The 23004-nt window shown below is 47.6% G+C and overlaps 1 protein-coding gene across 2 annotated transcripts in view; it reads right to left on the bottom strand.

Annotated features, from left to right (window-relative positions):
- Window positions 1-23004, bottom strand: part of MTMR14 (myotubularin related protein 14) — a 200769-nt gene that overhangs the window by 31593 nt on the left and 146172 nt on the right. For both annotated transcript variants that reach the window (XM_078661856.1, XM_078661855.1), the window contains exons 16-17: window positions 21191-21329; window positions 17485-17661 (exon numbers count right to left, since the gene is read on the bottom strand). In XM_078661856.1, coding sequence (XP_078517982.1) covers window positions 17485-17661; window positions 21191-21329 — 316 coding nt within the window. The remainder of the gene's footprint in view (window positions 1-17484; window positions 17662-21190; window positions 21330-23004) is intronic.

A 23004-nucleotide genomic window follows, 5' to 3' on the forward strand; every position in this document is an offset into this window, starting at 1 on the left:
CTCAGCCCCACCCTCTTCAACGTATACATGAGCCCCCTCGCGGCCATCGCCCGCCAACACAACCTCAACATCATCTCTTACGCGGATGACACTCAACTAATCCTTTCTCTCACCAAGGACCCTAGCACCGCCAAAACTAACCTACACGAAGGAATGAAAGAAGTTGCTGAATGGATGAAACACAGCCGTCTGAAACTGAACTCAGATAAAACAGAAGTCCTCATCCTAGGTACATCCCCCTCTGCATGGGACAACTCTTGGTGGCCGGAAGCCCTTGGAAAAGCACCCATCCCGACAGACCACGCACGGAACCTAGGCGTTATCCTGGATTCTTCACTTTCAATGAACAGACAAGTCAGCGCCGTATCCTCATCCTGCTTCAACATTCTTCGCATGCTCAAAAAAACATTTCGCTGGATCCCCACCGAAACCAGGAAAACAGTCACCCATGCTCTGGTCACGAGCCGACTGGACTACGGAAACACCCTCTACGCAGGTACTACCGCTAAACTCCAGAAGAAACTCCAACGAATCCAAAACGCATCAGCCAGGATCATATTAGACATCCCGCGCAACGAACACATCTCTGGTCACCTGAAAGACCTCCACTGGCTACCCGTCAATAAGAGAATCACTTTCCGACTGCTAACCCACGCACACAAATCACTCTACGACATCGGACCAGAATGCCTCAACTCACGACTGTCCTTCTACGCCCCCTCCCGCCAACTACGTTCTTCCAGCCAAGCCCTCGCCACTGTACCTCGCATCAACAAGACCACCATGGGAGGCAGATCCTTCTCATACCTGGCTGCTAAAACTTGGAACTCACTCCCCACTTACCTTCGCCTTACCCAGAACCACCTAGCATTCAGAAAGCAACTTAAAACGTGGATATTTGACAAGTAATCCTCCTCCTCTTCCTAAGCGCCTTGAGACCCTCTGGGTATGTAGTGCGCTATATAAATTCTCTGACTTGACTTGACTTGGCTTTCATCCTTTCAATCGTACCTTCCAGATCTTTTCTTCTACTGCTAAATCTAAGTTCTACTCTTCGCCTTATGGGGTTCCACAGGGCTCAATTCTCAGCCCCCTGCTTTTTAACATTTACGTTAGACCTCTGGCAGTGTTGGTAGAAGATTCCGGGCTGTTGCTATTTTCATACGCAGAAGACACCCAAATTATCTTCTCCCTTTCGGCAGGTAAGACCACCAAGCCGTCTCTCCTCAAAATAGGCCTAAGCAAAGTTATGACCTGGATGAATGCCAACTTCCTTAAGCTTAATGGCGAAAAAACTGAGGTCCTGGTTCTGGGCAAAGATGAAGATCTCTGGGACCCCCAACATTGGCCCCCAGAAATGGGTTAGCTCCCGCGACCCTCAACCCAGGCACGCAATCTTGGGTTCATCATCGACTATTCACTAGCCATGCGTCAGCAAGTTACCAAGGTTGCCGCCACCCGTTTTACCATCCTAAAATGGTTGAGGAAGATTGTGTGGATGCTGCCTACTCATACCCCGCGTACCGTAGTCCAGGCCCTCGTTACTTCAAGGCTGGGCTACGGGAACATCCTCTATTTGGGCGCTAATAAGGATGTAACGCGCAAGTTGCGAGTCTAAAACTCTGCTGCTAGATTACTATGCCGTGTTTCCAAAACTGAGACCTTTTAATCATGCTGAAATCCACTCTGACATATGAGGGGCCCTAGGCGGACCCTACATAGGTGGCATCCCCGCAACTAAACTGTTCTGCGTTTCTCTGGTTACAGGTTTATGGGGAAGAGGGGGGACTCCATGTATGGTGGGGCTTTGCTGTTACAGTTTTCTTGCAAGGTGACAGTTTTACCCCATACAGTGATACAACAGATGCTTCATGTTTTACAAGTATAGGGTGAGGAGGGAGGGGGATTGCAATCTGGGAATGTTACTTTAATGGTTTTCTTTCCGAAGTTTATAGTTCACATCGGGATGGCAGTGACAGATAATAGTGCCACTTTGGAAGACCCCTCCATATCCAGGCTCATTCTTAAATTGAGCCCAGACCATAGGAGTCATCTTACAGCTTCTACAGACTCATTCATTCAAACCAACGCTGACTCCGCGACCTTCCCTATGAGTCTGCGGGAGGTATTTAAGCTCACGCTTAGAGGTGAACTTATTAGCTATCAGACAGGAGTAGAGAGAAGCAAGCGGCACACCCTTAGAGAGTAAGAATCTCGCATTCTGGAGATTGAACACCAACGGTGTACTCGAGCAGCCCTGTGGCAGAGGACTCGCTCGCGGGCGGCACTTGAAACTTGATTTTAATACCTACCTGCTTCCTTCGCTGATTACAAGCAGCCCAGCTTCTTCGTCCCGCTGACTACGAGCGGTGGACGCTATCTTTTTTAAAAACCCCTTCCTACCCGCCCTGCTAACTCCGCCCACCCTCGTGACCAGCCTATTTAAACGTCCCCCATGCGGCAGCGCAGCGGGCGCGACGGAGGCGCGCCGGAGTTGCACCTGAGTTAAGCCCGTCTGCGCCCGTCCGCGGCCGACCGGGGCCAACCGGGGCCAGGGGCACGAGACGCTGCCGGTTTTGCCACTTATTCACCTTCCCAACTATGTCAGCATTGGGCCCCTGGTTCCATCGACCTTTCCACTTTGACCTATCTTCAACATCTTGGTCTATACACCCCCCCACCTCATTCCCCCCCTGGGATTGTATCACTTCTAGCCTCACTACCTCCCACACCCCTTCCTACTCCCCTCCCACCCCCTGGCCCTCCCGTCCCTCTGTTTAACACTTCGGCTGCCCTCCTGAACACTAGGTCTGCAGTCAACCATCAATACGAACTATTTAACTACATCGACTCCCATGAACCAGATCTCTTATTTTTAACTGAGACCTGGTTCAAGACCGACTCCCTGCCCAATGTGCTTGCCGCCCTACCATCATCATACTCCGCCATTCGAGCGGATCGCCCAGAAGGCAAGCGGGGTGGAGGAGTGGCCCTAATAGCTCGTACTGACATCAATTTTCAAGTTCTCCCATCTCCCCCTATCCCTGATGTGGACCACCTGGTGGCTCGCTCTACTTCCTACCTGGCCCCCCTCACTTTTGTCTTAATCTATCGCCCCCCCCCCCAACCTACCCCCTCATTTCTCTCCAATATCCAGACTCTTCTGGCTACCTTGGTAATCAATAACTCTTCGGTACTGGTCCTAGGGGACCTTAACTTCTGGCCTAGTGACCCTGCCGAAAGTCCCCAATCTAAGGAGTTTACCAACCTCATGAACAGTCTAAACTTTCTGCCACTGATTCATAGCCCCACCCACATCCATGGTCATACACTTGACCAAATCTGGTCACTGAACGTTCCATCTACACCCCCCACTATATCTCCATGCTCGTGGTCGGACCACTTTATCATCACGTTCTCCCTTGCACTGGCACCCACGGTCAAACCTCCGCTCCCCAAAAATATCTGGTCCGGAAATGGGGCAAAACAGACATGCCTTCTCTTTGCTCAGCTTTGGCCAAAACCAACCCTGACGTGTCTGGCCTCCCAGCTACCTCTCAACTGGCCATTAACCACTGGCTTACTGCGGCAGGCGGCGAATTCGCTCCATTAAGGCGGCTCACAGTCAAACGGGCCCACGCAGCCAACCGCTGGTTTACACCGGACCTTAAGGCAATGAAACTAGCTGCAAGAAGGGCCGAGCGAGCTTGGAGAAGCACCTATAATCCCGTACAAAAGGCAATCTACCTGTCTGTCCTACAAACCTACAAGAAGGGCATTCTAGAGGCAAAAACCGAATATTACACCAACAGGATATTGACAGCTGAGTCCCAACCAAAGGAAATTTTCTCCACCGTTCATGAATTTGCATCATCAAACAGAGCCACGGCCACCATTCCCCCTTCCCAGTCCCTCTGCGACTCGCTCAATGAGTTCTTTATAAAGTGGTCAAAATTAAACTCAACATTCCCCAGCCCTCCCCCACTTTTGTCACTCCACCCATCACTACCGTCAAGCTAACCAATTTTCCATTATTAACTAATGACACTCTCCTTCCTCTTCTTCATCGGGTCAAATCTGGCTCCCCCCTGGACTTTGCTCCTGCCCGTATTCTCAATGAAATTTACTCAGCTTGTCCTACACCTCCCTTGACCCTTCTAAATGACTCACTTACACACGGTTCTGTCCCCAGTTCACACAAATCGGCGATTGTTATACCAATTCTAAAAAAAAATCAGACGCCGACTCATCTTCCCCCTCCAGTTATCGTCCCATTTCACTCCTGCCTTACCTTGCAAAAGTTCTTGAAACTCACATCACCACTACCCTGACCACCCACATTGAGGCAAATCATTGCCTCTCCCCTTGTCAAGCAGGCTTTCGCCCCATGCACTCCACAGAGAAAGTGGTCATCTCAGTAATGGACAAATTGCGTGAAGGTATTGACACCAACCTTCCGCAAGCCCTGATACTCCTAGATCTGTCCGCCGCTTTTGACACGGTGGACCATTCCATCCTCCTCCACCGTGTCAGGGCGGCGGGCATAGAAGGCTTGGCCTTTTCATGGCTTGAGTCCTTTCTTGCTGGGAGAACTCAAGCGGTCCGTCTGGCTGGCTACGCTGCGGCCTCCCGCAAGGTGGAGTGCGGGGTCCCCCAGGGCTCATCACTTTCCCCCCTTTTGTTTAACCTTTATATCTTCCCCCTCATTTTTATGTTACAGCAGCTGGAGGTCATCGTGTTTAACTACGCGGATGACCTCCAGCTAATCTTCAATCTATCCCACTCATCTTCATCTGCTCTGAACGTCCAGACAGTAATGACGTTCATTCATGATTGGATGAACTGCAACCACCTCAAACTCAACCCAGACAAGACCGAGCTGGTTTTGACCGGAGGTGGTTGCAGTCCATGGTCCCCCTCCTTTTGGCCCCCTTCCCTGGGTGTTCCACCACTCCCTGTGCCCAAAGTAAAAACCCTGGGGATCTTCCTCAACTCCCAACTCACTGTCCATTCACAAGTTAGTTCCGTGGTTTCCTCTTGTTTTTTTTCCCTTAGAATAATTAGGAAAGTCTCCCGTTTTTTTTCTTCCTCTGCTTTGAAAGTAATTGTATTGGCCATGGTATTGTCTCATATAGACTATGGCAACATAGTCTACAATGGGGCCCCTGCCTACGCGATCCATCGTTTGCAACTGGTGCAGAACCAGGCAGCTCGCCTGATCCACGGCTTGCCCAAATACCATCGGGTCACCCCATTGCTCAAAACACTGCACTGGCTCCCAATAAAAGAGCGCGCCCTCTTTAAACTTGGCTGCCTCACTTATCAGGCAAGATCGGGCACTGCTCCCGATTTCATCTGTTCTGCCATTAAGCCTTATCACCCCGGCAGAGAACTTCGCTCCGCCTACTTGGCCCTTCTTGCCATCCCCCGTTTTAAAAAACAGAAAGCGGGCGGATCGAGCTTTGCTGTCTTGGCTCCCACTTTTTGGAACTCCCTCCCTGCTACCCTGCGCACTTCTCCGTCGTACCCGTTGTTTCGGAAGAACCTCAAAACCTTCCTCTTCACGCAAGCCTACCTGACCTAGATCCCTTCTGTTGTTGCCGCCCACTGTCCACCACTAGCGCCATGAAACCGCCTGGTAAATGAGCGCTGTATAAATGTTTTTAAATTCAAATTCAAATTCAAATTCTCTCCATCACCCGCTACACACTAACTTAGTACATAGTATTATAAGGGGGTGTGGGGACACCACGGCGGTGGGGGTGAGATGTGTCTTGGAAGATAATATAATATAATGCAACAGGAGAGTGAACTGGTTAGGTTGTGAGACGCTCTTCCGATGAACCCCTCCGCACAGACTGGAAGCCCAAAAAGTGAAGGTTTGTGAGCTCTGGGACCAATTGGAAATGTACACTAAGAAGACAACCGACAGTGGTACCTGGAGGGGGACAAGGCAGGCAGACTGTTAGCACATCTGGTAAGAGCTGAGGCCGCACCGCATCCTATCTTAGCCATTGTTGATTCGTTGGGCAATATGTGCCACAAGCAGCAGGCCATTAATACCGCTTTTGAGGATCACTTCCGAGGGTATATATGACACCTCAGAGGACGGAGCTCTCGCAAGAGATATTGGACTACTTCGAGGTGCTCCCACTTCGTGCTCTGGAACCATTGGAGAGGAAAGAACTGGAGGCTCCATTTTCCAGTCAGGTGTCATGGCCGCGAGAGCCATGACACCTGCACAGTCATTAGGAGTGACGGCTTACCGGCGGAATTCTATAAGTGCTTCCCCCAGATTTTGTTTATAGTTATTGGAGGTTTATGTGGAAGCCTTGGATATGGAAATCTTTCCGCATTTAATGAGGGAGGCGTTAATAGCAGTAATTCCAAAGCAGGGTAAAGACACTTTAGAATTGGAGTCGTATAAACCCATCTCTATATAAAATGTTGACCTCAAGCTTCTGAGTCACCTTCTGCCACACTCTTTGCTTCAGAGTTTACCTCAGCTGATTCAGAAGGATCAACCCAGCTTTATTCCTCATAGAAACACCCCACGTAACTTGCACCAGTTGTCGCATATTTTGCACTCACCAGACTTACAGGGACATCTGTAGGCGCTTGCTTTTTTGGACCTCGAGCAGGCTTTTGATTCAGTTTCATGGAATTATCTGTGGCTGGTACTGGCACGGATGGGGTTGGGTCCCAGTTTTATTAAAAGGGTTCAGATAATATACACAAGCCCGGTAGCGATGGTGTGAATTTGGATGTGTGTCGATGGAGGGCCTTCTAAAGCGAGGCACAAGACCGAGTCGTCCATTGTCACGGTTGCTCTTTGCCATGGCGATGCACCTTCTGGCTTGTAGACATCGCTATGCACTTACAGGTTGGGGAATCTTGGTGGGACCGACAAAACAGTCTCATTGAATGTGGACAATGCTATGAATCATCTGCGACAACTGGAAGTGTTGGCTCGATACTCCTTCTGGAGGCGCTAAACATCAGAGTCGGCGTGTGCATCAAACAATAAAACCCCATCAAAGGGTAAAGCAACAAGACTCTCCCGGATATTTTCCGGGAAAACGGTATTCCGTAACCAAGCATGGCTCCGCAAGGAGACTGAACAAGCCATAGCCCGGCCTAAGGAATCAGCAGTATCCAAGGCGGAACGGATCGTAAACTCAGCAAGGTCACGGCCATCCCGGAGAAGATGAATTAGGTCAACACGAGTGCCTTCAGTGCTGGTGGAGAGCAATGACTTTGCAGAGTCCCACAGGGCAGAGGTAGCCCGAGCCAGGGCACACACCGTATTGAGTGACCGTAGTGTAGCACTAGTGGAGGCAAAGATGTTCCGACCCCATGATTCAAGCCATCTGGACTCCTGGGAGGGAGGAAGCAAGAGCCGGAGCAAGGAAGGGAAGGCAGTTTGCAAAACAAAGCCCTGCACGCCGGGATGCACAAATAAGCAGACCAGATCATGTGGAGCAGGACGTTGGCGGTGCAAGACCAAACGAGCCACCGGGTCACCAGAAGCTGGCCGAACCCAGGTACCCAAAAGGGCATCATGAAGAGTGACTTCAAAAGGGCAGAAGCGGCTTCACATTCCCATACCCATGGTGAAGGACATCAAGTAAAGGGTTCACAGACAAGGGCGCCGAAGGCGGCTGCATGTTCAAAATCTGTGTGGCCAAAGAGATCACTGAGAAAAGCTGCGCCAGCCTCAGTAGCCCTTCGAGGAGGGGATAGTAGCTCATCTGTAGGAGGGGGCTGTAAGCTAACCCTCCCAAGACAGTGAGGGTGCGACCAATGCCCAACTGAGTCCCATTGACGAATGGGGGTCCTGATGAGGCTCTTGAGGAGGCGAGGAGCCTGCCGGGTGCGAGTGCTGTTGAGGAGGTGAGGATCCTGCCGGACCCACATACTCTAAGGGAGGCACAAGCAAGAATACAAATCGGCGTTGTTGGGCGAGAGGGCGATGCATAACTTTCTCCGGATGCTACCGGAGAAGTCAACAACGCGGCGTCGATGCGGCGCCAAAACTGCTTAAGTAGGAACCGATCGAGCTTTGTCCGGCGCCGACTCGACTCCATCCGGCGTCGAGTCAGCCCTGTCTGGCGCCGAATCCAAGATAAGCTCCCCTTCCGAAGAAGCAGAAGGCGCCGGAGCCAGGGATGCAAGCCTCTGGAGCCGCACCGGCACAAGCTCAGCCCCAACCAGAACAGGCTCCGACTCCGGAGAAAGAAGCAGAGAAAGAAGCGGAGGCAGAGTAGGAAGGCGAGTCTACGGCGCCGGAACGGCACCAAGCCCAGCTCCGGACAGGCGACCGCCTGCCCAGAAGGCCGAGGCGTGCACAAAGCGAGGCTTTGAACACCAGCAACCACCTGTGACGCCACAGGGAGCCCCACGGGACTATGTGGCACGGCAGGTGTGCAGTGGGTCATAGAGGGGGACCCAGCCACACCCCGACTACGCCATGTAGATCGTAGAGGAGGACCTAGCCAGGCGGCGCTCCGATGACACCACATCTCCGACGTCCCAGGGGTGCAAGGGCTCAATTGGCACCAGGGGCGAAAGCACCGGCGAGTTGGTTGGGGATCCCGCAAGAAGCGGAGGCCCTGAGGACGCCCCAGGAACAGGAGAGGTCTGCAAAGCGGCGGCATAGGCCCCTATTTGGGCCTGAGTCGCCCCCGCACCTGGATAGGGTGGATAGAGGGGGGTGGGGGGGGGGGGAGAACTGTCTGGGTCGCACGTCCGGAATGTTCCAGGAACCACTGCCCCTGACAACAGATGAAGAGGAGGTCGAGGACCTCGGCAACAAGCGCCGTAACTTACCAAGAAGTGGTGAACGACAGCCCCGGGCCCCAGAGGGCAATCTACGGCAGAACTGCGTCGAAGAGGCCGTTGGATGAGACTACTTCGACAGGGACAGCCTTGCTGAAAGAAGCTTCATCTGGCGCCCTCGCCGGGACTTCGGATTGAGGTGTTGGCAGGCGTCACAGTCCGTGGAGTCGTGGTGCTCGCCCAGGCACCACATACAGATAAGATGCGGGTCCGTCATGGACAATTGCCGCAAACAGGAAGTACAAGATTTAAAGCACAAGGGCATTGCACACTGTTCAAGACACGAAGCAACTAAAAAGGGCCTGAAATCAGGCCAGGCGAACGCTCACTCCGGATACACGTTGCACGCGAGAAAAAAAAGAAACTGATGTCAGGGCGTCGGGAGGGCGTACGTGGACCACGTCAGGGCGGGGTCGTGTGGCGCCGTCCCCTGGCGAGCTGAGGTGCTGTTGCAAAAACATTCCGGATCGATTCTGGCACCTGGGGATATTCCAAGTTAAGGAATCTGCGGCTAGATGTCTATCAGATTGGAGTGCCAACAGTTTGCCAATTTATCGTGGCAAAATTGGATTGCGTTCACTATCCATCTGGCGATAGTAGTTTTAGAAACTGCAACGCACTGGTCGCCTTGCCCATAGGCTATGAATAGCTGATCTGACTTGAGTATAGATTTAGTCCTTTGCAAATAAAATGTAAGACATCTTTTGACGTCTAAAGTATGTACCATTCTTTCTACAGGAGTAGAAGGATCCGGGAAGAAACTTCTTGGAATGAATGGTTCCATCAAGTGGAATGGAGAGGTAACCTTAGGGATGAACTTAGGGTTTGTCCGGAGAATGACCATTTTGTCGGCAAAGCGAAGCAATTGGATGTGCTATGGTAAAAGCTTGTATTTCACTAACCCTTCTAGTAGATGTGAGGGCTAATAAAAGAGCTACTTCCCATGTAAAATATTTTATATCGGCCTTATGGATTAGCTTAAAGGGTTGTTTCAGTAGTTGTGATAGGACTACATTTAAGTTCCACTCAGGGGGTGGAGCTCGGACATGAATTGATGCAGTATTCTTGAAGGGCATAAAAATGGGTATTTCGTGAGCGTATATATCTAGATATAGCTGCAAGGTGAGCCTTCACTGAAGAGTATGCTAATCCAGAATGTTGCTAAGGATAGCAAATATGGTAATACTTTTTCTGGAGCAGAGAGATATGGATGCATTTTCTTACGCCGGCACCATAGACTAAATAGCTTCCATTTCAGCCTGTACATCTTATTGGTACGGTCAGCACGGGATCTAGTGATCAGGTCTTTGCATTCTTGCGTAATGGTCAGATCCTTAAATTCGAAGAATTCAGGAGCCATGCGTGTAACCAAAGAGTCGCTGGCTCCGGATGACATATCTGACCCAGGTTCCTGGTTAATAGAGTTGGTGTTGGTAAAAGGCGGGTGGGTTGAGCTTCCGAGAAGAGGAGAAGTTCGGTGTACCAATGCTGTCTGAGCCACCTGGAGGCTGTCAGAAGAAGGAGGCAGTGTTCCAATTTCATTTTTGTGAGGACCTTGGGTATCAGTGGAATGGGGGGACAAGTGTATGAATATATTCCTGACCAACGCATTGAAAGGGCATTCCCCGAGAGTTTGAGGGAGGGAATCTGTTTGCCAAGAATCAGCATTTAGCGTTTATTTGGGTTGCAAACAGATCCAATGCTGGCTTTCCCCAAACTGCAAAGGTCCCGTCTCGTTGGTTTGGCTCTAGCTCCCACTCGTGGCAGCTGTCCTTGGTTCTACTCAAAGTATCTGCCAAGGTATTCCGAAGTCCTGGAACATGCTCTGCTGTTAGGGATATCCTGTGAAGAGTTAACCAGCTCCATAGTTGCTGGGCGTCATGTGAGAGAGAAAGGGATTTGGTTCCTCCTTGTTTGTTGATATAAAACATGCTTGTGGTGTTGTCCGTACGGATCAACACCGAGGAGCCCTTTATTTGAGAAAGGAAAGCCTGAAGGGAGAAAAAAAATGTCTTTCAACTCCAACCTGTTTATATGCATTTGACGCTGGGTCGAGGACCTTCTTTGAATCTGCAGGTCCTGAAGATGCCCTCCCCGACCTTCCATAAAAGCATCGCTAGTCACTATGAATTTCGGGATCACTGGTAGAAAGGAGAGGCCCTGAGACAGAGTCCACCATTCGAATACCTCCTTCATGCGTGGAGTGATAGTTATCACGTCGTCAAAAGATCCTGTGGTTTGAACACATTGTCATTGAAGTTCTTCTTGCAGAGGCCTCCTATGTAGGCGAGCTAGTGGCACCAGGTCGATTGCGGAGAAAAGTATGCCCAGAAGAGACTGGAATATTCTTACAGAAGTGTACTTTTTTTCTGGAAAGCGAGTGTCAAAGCTTGTAAATCGCTCGTCTTTCCTGGGAGAGTAAAGCTTTGTTTTGACTGGTGTTCAAGTTGGCCCCTAAATATTTCATTGTCTGACTTGGAGAGACTGATTTTTGTTGATTTATCGAGAGTCCTAATTTGCCAACAGATCTAAACAATTGTATGTGGCAGCCTTTGCTAGACGAGCTGATGGAGCTTTCAGTAACCAACCAGCTAAGTATGGAACTACTGGATGACCCTGGTCCCGCAAGGCAGCTGCCACTGGAGCCAGAAACTTCGTAAAAATTTGTGGAGCTGATTTGAGGCCAAAGGGAAGGACTCTGAATTGACAGTGGGTACCAGCCACTGTGAATCAGAGGAATTTTCTGTGTTTGGGGTGTATAGGAACATGGAAATAAGCATCCTCTAGATCCAAATAACTCAAGTTGAGGCGCCGCAGGATGTAGGAGAGCGTGACCATCCTGAATGTTTGACTTTTGAGAAATTTGTTTAATTTCCTGAGGTCTAGGATAGGTCTCCACACTCTCGATTTTTTGTGAATAAGGAAGAACCAGGAGTAAAAACCTTTCCTTCTCTGAAGTGGAACTCTTTCGATTGCCCCTTTCTGGAGCATAAGCTTTGTTTCCTGCTTGTGTAAGTGAAGACGAGGGGGGTGCGATCTCCTCTGTAGAGTTTGGAGGGGTTTGGGTATATTCCAGAGTGTGGCCATAAGAAATGAGGTCCAGTACCCACTTGTCTGATGTGATATTGCGCCACTGATGGATATGGTTGGAAACCTTCACACCGGTTGGGAAGGGGAGGAACGTAACTGGTACCCTGTTGTGATCACTGTTTGCGACCGGAGTCGCGTGCTTGTGAGGCTGGCTTTCTACAGGAGCCCTGTCTGGAGAAAACAGCTGTTTCCTGCCGACCGGATTGTTGTTGGTATCCTTGGCGATATTGTGGTTGGTAGGATTGGTAAGTCTGGGTACATTGGTAGTTTCCTCTATATCCAGAAAAGCCACAACCTCGAGCTCCCCAAAAGGGCACTTTACTGTACTGAAGGGTACTTAACGCTTTGGTAGTATCTGTATCTTTCTTTGCCGTAAGAGCTTCGTCTATCTGTTTCCCGAATAGGCCATCTCCGTCGTATGCCATGTCGAGAATTTTTGACTGCACTTCCTGTGAAAGGATGTTGCCCTTAGCCACCCTTGAAGTCTTAAATGGCCACACCAGCTAGTAGTGGATATATTCATAGTGCAGTCTATGATTTTGGCCGCTGTGCGTTCTCCCTCTGCAAGGATCTTATTAAATTCCTCCTTATTTTCCTCTGGAATAAGGTCTCTAACGGTTATTATATTGGACCACATTTGCCGATCGTACTGGACCAGAATGGGCAATGCAGTTAAAGCTCTGACAGATTGCAGACATTGAGGAAAACCTTTTTCCAATGGAGTCTAAACGGTGACCCTCGATCAGGTGGAGATATGATGGGGGTAGATGGATTTTTTGATCTCCTTTGAGCTGCCTGGGAAATCACAGAGTCCAGCTTGTGGTGAGCTGTGAGACATGCAGGGGAATTCTCAGGTGCCCTGTATTTTTTGTCAAGCCTTGGTAGCACCGGAACCACAGAAGCGGGCGTCTTCATTACCTTAAAACTTTCCTGCCAGATATAATCTATGATGGGTATGGACCGGATTGACTTGGATTGTTCTTTGAAGTTATAAAGAAAGCAATCTGATTGTTTACCAATTATGGGCAGTTGAAATCTGGCTGTAGCCCTGTCTATTAGGTTATGAAAACCTCCAATATCCTCCAGAGGAGAGTCCGAGGGACGATGAGGAGGAGGAGGGGATGGTGTCGGTACCACATAGTCATCCCATTCATCCGTAGGTGGAGGATTATGAATTTCTCACTCCTCAGGCACTTCTTCAGACGTGGTGGCATCCTCTCTAGGAGGCAGAGGGATTATGGAAAGTGGCGACAGTCTAGGCGTGGCAGGAGGAGGGAGCGGTGACGTCAGAGGAGCCATAGGTGGAGGAGGGGGCACTATAAGGTGGTCCTCTTGAGGAGGAAATCTCTTGTTGTAATCCACCAGCAGGTCCTGTAAGTCCTGTATTAGGGACAAAGGCAGTTGAGCAGGTTCTTGTCTTGGCTGTTCATAATATCTGAACTGATGATACTGTGTATGAGGGACTGGATATTGCCGATAGTACTGTTCCTCATCATAATGGTCCTCATCCTCTTCCTGACACTTCACATTTAGTTCGGTAGGGCTATGAGCAGGCCCATATGGACAATCCTCAGTTTCCTCTATGTCTAGCAGATAACTTGGAGACAGCGGAGAAATCTTTGGTGTTTGAAAATCAGGTTGTAGTGACATTTTATGCAATCTAGATGGTGTAGATTGCAGAAACGGAGTAGAAGGGCCTGACTCTTGTCACTGGTATAATAGACTGTGGAATTCTTGTCGACAGCGGGGTTGCCGTCGACGATGTAGCCTTAGTCGATGACTGAATTGCCGTTAACGATGGAGTCGTTAGGATCTTCGTCGACAATGGAGTAGTCGTCGACGGTCTCGTTGATGAAATCTAAGTCTATGGTGGTGTCTTCGTTGAGGACGATAAAGGAAATGCAGACGGTATAGAACCTTTTATATTAGACATTGAAGTGGTCAGCACGGTCGATGGTCTCGACGACGAGAATAGTTGTCGGTCTTGCAGAATTAACAGGTGTCAACAGAGCTTGACGCCGATGAGGATTTGTGACTGAATTTGTGCCTGGAATGACCTGAAGATTCCATTTTTTTCTTAGACGTCCCAGAAGAATTAGGGGAACTTACCACTGAGGAGACCTTAGGCTCTTTCCCCCTTTTTTGAGATTCTCCAGTCAGATGAGAGATTTGAGAATGTTTCCTGCTCTCCTCAGGCTGACCCTCAGGCGACCTGGGCCTCTTATGAGGTTTTGAGGAAGTGTCGCTCTCCTCATCTGATGAAGCCCCTTGCTTCTTCTTCTTCAGCGATAATAAAAGTTTACACCCTCTGTCTCTAAGGGTCTTAGCTGAAAAAGTGCAGCAGATTTTACATTGTTTTGCCTCATGATGGGGATAGAGGCAATAGATGCACTCCTTGTGGGCATCAATATGCACTCTCTTCTTCCCACAGGATTTACAAGGTCTAAATAGTCCCTTCTTATCAGACATTTTTCTATAGAACAAGAAATGTAACTTATCTGAGAAAAGTTGTAGAACTGAAGTGCTTTGAAAATATGAGGGATTCAGCCGCTCTTGGGAAGGTTCTAGAGGATGCTGGTTGCTGATTGGGTATGTTTAAGTTTGGTCCTTTTTTTTTTTATAAAAGGAGGTTGATAGGCTATTAAATACATGGTTGCCTCCGTGACAGCCTATGGAAGTTATTACCGCTTTATTTAATGTACCTTGGGACTCTCACTTCGACGATGGGGAATGATTCAAGCATGTAAACCTATGAAAGATACCCCAATACTGGACAAGTCAGAGTTCTAGGAACTGTCTGGACTGAAACTCAACCCTAGCAAGTTAGTTCTGTTGCCACTGGGGCTGTTGGGAGATTGGCCTCTGGCCCGCCTTCCGAAAGTTGATTTGCCCGGGTCAGCTGAGGCTGTGAAATATCTAGGCATTTATATTACCAGTGATCAGTCCCAGTCCTATGCTCGTAATATGGGTAGAGTGCTGAATCATCTACGGCCTACTATTATGTTTTGGGACCCCCTGCCCCTCTCCCTGATCAGCAGGATAGCGCTCATAAAAATGGTAGAACTGCCAGGGTGTGTCTACATAATGCAAAATGCCTTTTATGAACTTCCGCAGATGGTCTTTGTGGAGCTTGACAAATTACTGTTGGAGCTCCTGCGGCAGGGCAAAAGATGCAGAGTAGGGTTGTCAACCCTGAGACATGAATGGGATAAAGGGTGGGTGGAGGTCCCCGATCTTAAGCTCTATTATTTTGTAGCTCAATTGCAACACGCAATACAATGGCTGGACAGGGAACCTAACTAGAAACGGTCCCTTGCAGCTGGTGCTCATGGGGACCAACAACTGAGGGCCCTCCTGTGAGGTGGGGGTATACCCAGGGACCTTCCGCACTTGGTTCGACTTATGGGGCGAATATGTGAGAAGGTAGTGAAGCAGAGTTTTAGAAGGGCATTGGTTGCCCTAGAACTCGACTTCTGGTTAATCTATCCATTTGTGCAGGTGGCCTCGGTAAAGTCAGAGAAATGGCAGGAGAGAGGCTGTATTTTGCGATCAGATTTGTACCCAGAGCACCGCTGTGTGACCCCTCAGAGACCCTATTGCAGTATTTAATTTAGGACATGGGCAGTTCCTGCAATATGCCAAGTTAGCTACAACAGCCCGGGAGTTGTGGCCCAGGTTTCTGAAGGCACCAGAACCCACAAAATCTATTGACACTTGGCTATGGCAGGGGGACGCAGACTCATCTCCCAATTATACCAGGCTCTTCACTCTGATAGACAACCCAGACAGCTCAAGGTTGAAGACACATAGCAACTGCATCTGACCAAGCCCCTTCACTCCAACGACTGTTCTAGTGTTCACGGTGGGGTTCGTACGGTTTGTGTTTTGGGTCAGGTCCTAGCTGATCTACAGAGGGTGACAGGATGGGAAATTTCCCGTGGAGCTGAGCAATGTATCTTGGGAATCTTTCCGAAATACCAGAAAACAAGATCAGTAGACAGTGATCGGTCTAGTAGAAGTGAAGAGATGTATAACCTTAGATTGGATGGGGGTGTTCCCCCCCCCCCCCCTGACCCCCCCCCCCCCGAGGAGAATAGGTGGCAGATGAGGTGGAGTGGGAGAAAGTGGAGGAGACGCACTTGCTGAGGAATAAAAGGGTGTTCCCATTATGTTGAACTATAAATCTGCCTGCATAAGAGTTGAATTTGGTAGACTGGGTAGAACTATTTCAGGCTCCTATTGCATTGGATCTATGGAATTAAGTTGGTGGGTGGAGGGTTGGTGGCGTGTGAACTGGTGGGAGGGTGAACCCCTTGACCGTTTGTCGGAGGGGCTCCTCGCATTAATAAAAGGATGCGGTGTGGTATTTGCGTCTTTATAGTAACCTATGAACACAGACATAACCACCGTCCAGTGTGTCTGTACAGCATTTAGTCTGACTGCTAATAAAGAAATATAAATATTTTATTAATGTAGTACATGTGCAAAACACCCTAAAACAGCTATATATGGATGTAGCCAAGCAAGCATGCAAAGCGACTCCAAAGCTGCATCTATCAATGGGGTAATAAAGAGAGTAGAACCCTTCACTGGCTATGCTCAAATAGGACACCGAGAAATACCATGGTAACCATCGCAGCATTAAATGGCACCCCGCCTCCCACTGGCTTGGCTACCGCTCATGTACACAGTTATTAAAAAGCTTGGTTCCCAAGCTCATGTATAATAGAACTTATCAAATAATTCTAATATTGAATTCCCCAACTCAAGAATTTTACAACACACTGGAATTTTAGAGAGATAGGGATATTAAAGGAAGGCAAATCTCGTATTCTTGTAAATATCAGCAACCGGCACACAGGTTGCCTGTTTCAAAGGTTCATTTTAATGGCAACACGTTTCAACCCAACCAGATCTTATTCAATCGTTTGGGTTGAAACACGCTGCCATTAAAATGAACCTTTGAAACAGCAATGCTGTGTGCAGGTTGCTAATATTGACAAGAATACGAGATTTGCCTTAGTTTGATTTCAAGCAGGGTTATCACTTGCTATTCTGCACTCTCCCCGTATAGTGAAAGTGGCCGGTTCTTTGTGAAGTGTGTGTGTGTGTGTGTGTGTGTATATGTGTATGTGTATATATATATATATATATATATATATATATATATATATATATGGTAAATTTAGCTTCAAAGATATCAATTTTAGGCAAAAAAAACATTTAACTTCGACGATTAGCACACAATATGTAGCAAAATGCAGGTTAAGCGTGAGCAGCCAGTGTCCCTTTAAAACATCGAGCGAAGGCAGTTACAACTAGAGACATTTACGTAGACACAATAAAAAAAAAAGACAAGCAACCTCTAGGTGATCAGAGTAGGAAAACATGCAACAACTCTACAATTTAAAGTCACACAGGAAAAGGACACAAACTGTCCTACTGCATTTAGAAAGAGTATGTGTGAAGGGAAAATCTGCAAACTCGCACTAAAACATGGTTAAAAACAAAGACAACTGAAGACATCCGGTATCAGCATCATAAAACCTCAGTTACCTGCGCTGCGGCACCTCAAGCGGACTGCTGCCTATCCGAAGGAAGCTGTCCGAATGATTGGATGAGGAAGAGCTTGAAGATTTTGCTTCGGTTACCCCTGGATAGAGTAGCCGTTCTTCTGAATGCAAAGCACGGCTCATGAGCACCGTCTGAGGAGAAGAGTTATGGGCCTTCCGCCTGTAGATGGAGGGTGAGACATGTCAACATTTACTGCTTCGGTCATCAATCATACAACTTCGATAGCAAATAGCTCATCCTACGATGCGCATCTAAAATATTTTCATCGAAGAGCAGGAGCATACAAATAGGATGTTACCAAACCTAGTACCAACCACCATAGCTTTTCAATAGGTTTCCTGAGTAATAAAGAGCCAAAAGAAAACACTGTTGGAGACTAGACCATAGATAGAGGACCGCTCCGTCTCAGGAGGAGAGGAATAAAGGTGCAATTGCCATCTGTAAAAGGGCTATTGCAGAGGCCAAATCTGCTTACTGCAAAAGTAAATGTGAAGGCCTTTAATGTTCAAAATGAACTTTTTAAGACGGTGAAAGAGTTATCTAGCCTCCCTATTCAGCAATCTCTTGAAAACTGTCAAAGTTTCTGCAATAGTATAGCAGACTATTTTAAAGAGAAAATCCTGAATATTTTTCCTGAAATTAATTCAGTGGTCCATCTCCTGGGGGTGGGATGGAGAATCCTAGAACCAATGAAACCTCTTTTTAGCTTCCTTTTTCCTTATAACCTATAGTCAAACAATTTTATTTTTAAATGCAATTGAAGTCAGGATTCTTGGAGGACCCATGACCCCCAAAAATCTTCAACTAGCACCACGTAATGCCAGTACCTATTTAGAAAAGGTTTTAAATAAAGTTATTAGTACAGAAATGTTGCCTCAACTATGGAAGTAGGCAATTGTTATCCCTTTAACCGCATGCGTGCGGCGGTTATTTTTGCGCTGTGCGACTTTTTTCTAAAAGCCGCGTTACATGACGAGCTGAGCTCGTCATGGGCATGCGAGCGGCGCAACTCATGACAAGCTCAGCTCGTCATGAGCACGGAAGTGGTTATAGAAAAAGTCAAATGGAGCATCGGATGATCTTAAGAATCTATGTCCCATCTCACTGTGGTCTGCTCCTGCCAGAAAGTTGGAGCAAGATATGAATCAGAGGAATCTTAATGCTTTTGCAGTCAGGGCCTTCCAGGGCCAGTTGAAGGCACGTTCTCAAGATTCAGCAGGTGCCGCCTCCAGGACAATCAGGGCTTTCAAATTTGACCATAAAACAGATCCATTCAATGACATCGGCAACACCAGTCTCTTGAGCCACCGGCACGTTGCTGTGCAACACGTTGGTACTTGGTCTTGGAAAGTCTTAATGCAGCTCACAAGTGAACCGCTCAGAGACCGAGGAAACCCAGTCATATCAGGGTGACTCCTGGCTTCGTTCTGTGACCATTTCCCTGGATGTTCCTCGTGCCAGAAACACTCACAGCTACTCTCCCTGAACAATCTCCACTCCTGCAGGCAAAGTCTAGAAGCAATCTTTCAGAAGGCAGGCTGGCTTCTAGGCCCTTTAGACAGATTATCAGCTTTTCCCTCCAGGAGGAAGTGCGAACTCCATATGATATCCTCTCGCATCCGTGAGACGCGCTGTCAGACAGACACCAGCCCTGATTAGACAGCAACTCAAGGCTCTGTAGAGGCCTCACTTCCTCGGTAAAGAAGATGTTGGAACAAAGTGGGGTAGTTTGGACCCCCCCCATCCACTTTATAAACATTTTCCAGACCGAATGTGGAGCAGCGGTCTAAGGTTTCAGAACTGTTTTGGGCCGGTTCTTTTCCTTATCCCATTTTCTAGCGGCTTCGCAAACACAACCTTTGTGCAGGGAGATGCCTCCAACAGCAGGTAGCAATGACCCTGCTGGCTCCAAGCAAGATTTCCCAAATAAGGACCAAATGAAGTGAGATGTTTGCAACAGTCTTCAGCCTTCCTGAAACATTCAGGGTCAGACAAAGGACAGGACCTCTTAGAAAAGTCTTCACCTTGTACAACAAACTGAAGTCCCACGCCTCACACCTACCATCTACCAAATGGCAGTGTTCATAGAGAACAAGTCAGCAGCCTTTGACTAACAAGGTCATTGTCGAGTTTCTAAATGTAGCCCCATCTCCATTCGCACTTCAACGTGCAGGTCTCCATTCCGCAGCCAAAGAAATGAAGGCAATACACTACAACTGTGAGGGAAGCCGTCCTTGTCCTTCCGCTTGTGCTTTGCTAAAGCTGGGGCATCCAAAAAGATCCCGCTGGCTGCAGTAGTCAGAGTCTCAGTACCATACATGTGCTACACACTCAGCACATGAGACTTCAGAGCAACATTCTGAGCTTCACAGAACAGAGCTTTACAGAAGAGGTCTCTCCTTGACAGAGACAAAAGGTCTGGTCACAGTTATGATTCACACAAAAAAGTACAGTCTAAGTGATGCACACAGGCATGGACCGTAGTCTGAGGCCCACTAGGAGGGCACGGTGTATGCAACCCTAGAGGTCATAGAGCAGGTTCTGGATGTTGCATTCACTTGAACAGGCCTTTCCATCAGGGCAAATGCTAGAATAGAGTTACGCCAGGGCTAAAAAGGATACCACCTTGACAAGCAGCCTGGCACGCAAGGCAGGGCTACATGCCTGTCTGCCATACCTGTTCCAACACCAAGCAAACTAAAAAGGAACTCAAATACACATTCATAACATAAAAAAAGGGCAAAAGGCTACCATGGCTCCATATTTTGGTGCGCCTCAAACACATTTTTGTAGCAGATGAAAAGGGAGTGGCATGATAATTCTACTCTGCCTACACTCAATGGACCTCGGTGGGAATGCACTCTTGTAGTTACAGTTCAATCATGCACACCCATATGGGTCCCATAAAGGTAAGGGGCGCAAATCTATTTATCCTAGCGTGCAGAATCTTTTCAAACGGCAGTGAAGATGCGTCCAATTAAGAAGTGTAATTTACAACATCTTGGTGTATTTGCAAGGAACTCTGTGATTTAAAGGAACTTCAATTCTTGGGCGCAGACCCCCGTCTGTAAAGACAGTGTGGAAACTGGTTTAGAGGGAGTGAACCCACCAGTTGGAGTGTGTGTTCTCATTACTCTGTTGTCATCAATTTGATGCAACTTGTACAATTATGCATACATATCAACAAGGATCAGTTTCACGCTTACTCAAGCTGAATACAACAAACTGTTTTTTGTACAGTCCTCTATTTCATACAAACGCACCTTCTCAGCTTTTCATCTACCGATTGCAATATTAATATCAACTCCAATTCGGTGCAGTACAATGCTATAAAAGTTCTAGTGAACGAGCGACTTCAATCTAGTTTGCTTCACCTGGATAACTTTTGAATATTTCCCTTCTGGCAAAAGATTTCCAATTCATGTTACAATATTAAACACTCAAGGAATTAAAGTTCGCATCCAGCTTTAAATAGTATACCTACCGTGCTGTGCATGGCTACCAACATTAAAGCACAGCAGCCAACAGTTTTTTCTAAACGTTTTGGCAGGACATGCCAGATCGCAAAGAACACTCATGACTCAGAAGCTCTCACCACCCCCGGAAGGAATATTTAATGTACAAGCGATGTCCCTCAACTCTTCTCCAAGTATTCCTCGGACCTCTTGCTCTATACAGTAAGTCTCACCAAGCGGGCTGTGGCTGTGCTTTGTTGGAGAGCAGATCCACACCATCATGGCAGAAGCCCCCAACAGCACAAGGCGAATCATCCGTCACTATGGAGAAATCGCTGCCCAGACTGGTGGAGCTGCCCCGATCTCTTCGCTCTGAAAGAAAGGGTAGATTTCAGTTCAGATCTGGACAGCTGAAAAATTCAAAACATATTTCTAAATCTATTAAATTAAGTCAATTTGTTCAATTCACCCTGATGAAAAGCTGTACACCACAAAGTAGGTGAGGACTACAGATTACTACACGCAATTGTTAATATCTTTAATCAGTGTCTTATGGACTAAAAGAGAACACTCATTTGTAGAACAGACCAGAAGATGCTGTTTTTGATTGAGTGCATCTACTAAACTGAAGGATTCACTCCAAGATTATGCAATGGCTTTCCAAAATGAAAGTGGACGACATCAAATGGAGGATAAATACAACTCGGCATCCTCTTGGCCAGGTCCAACTATGCTCATGCCAAGCTGAACTCCGCACCAAGGAATAAAAGGGAAGCTGTAGTGGCCCTTGAACAGAAAACAATATTTCAGATGCTTCTCCATTACCTCTAAAAAGTAATGACAGCAGTACACTGGCATAGCTAACTTCACTTAATGGTTTACCGACATTCAAGAAAAAGTTAGTAAATTATGCAAAGAAAAGACTGCTTGGGTTCTCACTACGTTGGATGAAAAGTAGGATATGATAACGTTTGATAACTTTGGAGGTGTGATATTCAGATCCCGGGTGAAAAATTCAGTGTGAGATTCTTCACATGATGCACTGTTGAAAAGGAGCAGGACTTGCAATCTCACAAGCGAACATAACCATGAGCCCGATGACCATCACAGCCGTACGTTTATGATCACTCAAAACACTGATCGTGATTTCAGAAAGGTTCTGAAGTAATAATTATGTAAAGATGCAGCCAGGTTGCTATGTATACCATAAAATAAGTTCATGAATACATGGTTACAACTTGTACTTCTACATTCTACAGATGTACAATTTCTGGCAACACCCCAAACTACCCAAAAAGGTATAGGTTGGTTTACACTACTAATCAGTAATTAAGGGAGCAGGAAAAACAACAAGCTGAACTGCAAGCAACGTTTCTCAAGCCATTGCTGAACAAACCACCTTTGTGACAAATGCAGACTTAAATAGCCTTTTGAGAGACATTTCCTTGAGTCTAGACAGAATTTGGTTTATAGAGTTTCATGCACATGAGGGAGGGAGCAGGTATCCTCTTTGCTGGAACCAACAGAAGCAGCCCCACCAATGAATTTCCAGCAGATTCACGGACTTAAATTTATCACTGAGCGAGTTGAACAAACTTTCTTTTGACCTTAAGCTAGGTACATGAACACAACATTGCTAAGGAAATAAAATAATTTTACAATGAGGTTTCCTCCGCCATCACTCATGCACGTGGACATCCATGCACCCACCCGCTCTATGAGGTAGGTGTTTTGGTAACTTTAGGCTCCCTTGGTACAGATGCAGATTGGTGAATAAGGGCCTAAAACGGTACTGAATGTAATAATGTTGTTTATCGTTGACATCATTACCAGCTTCCCATTGACTGGTACATGATCCAAGGTGCGCTCTGTGCGCTGGTACATAAGCAGTCAGTGGGTGCCTTACCAGTAGCAGATCTAACCAAGTCCTGGTGAGTAAAATAAAATTGATTATGCCATTGTTCGGTTTGACATTTTGCACACAAACCTGACCGGATGTTCTGCTTGAACACCCTTTACATTGAAATTGTATGAACAAGTATTTAAT

Source organism: Lissotriton helveticus, chromosome 9 (genome assembly GCF_964261635.1).
Source record: "Lissotriton helveticus chromosome 9, aLisHel1.1, whole genome shotgun sequence".
NCBI lineage: Eukaryota > Metazoa > Chordata > Amphibia > Caudata > Salamandridae > Lissotriton > Lissotriton helveticus.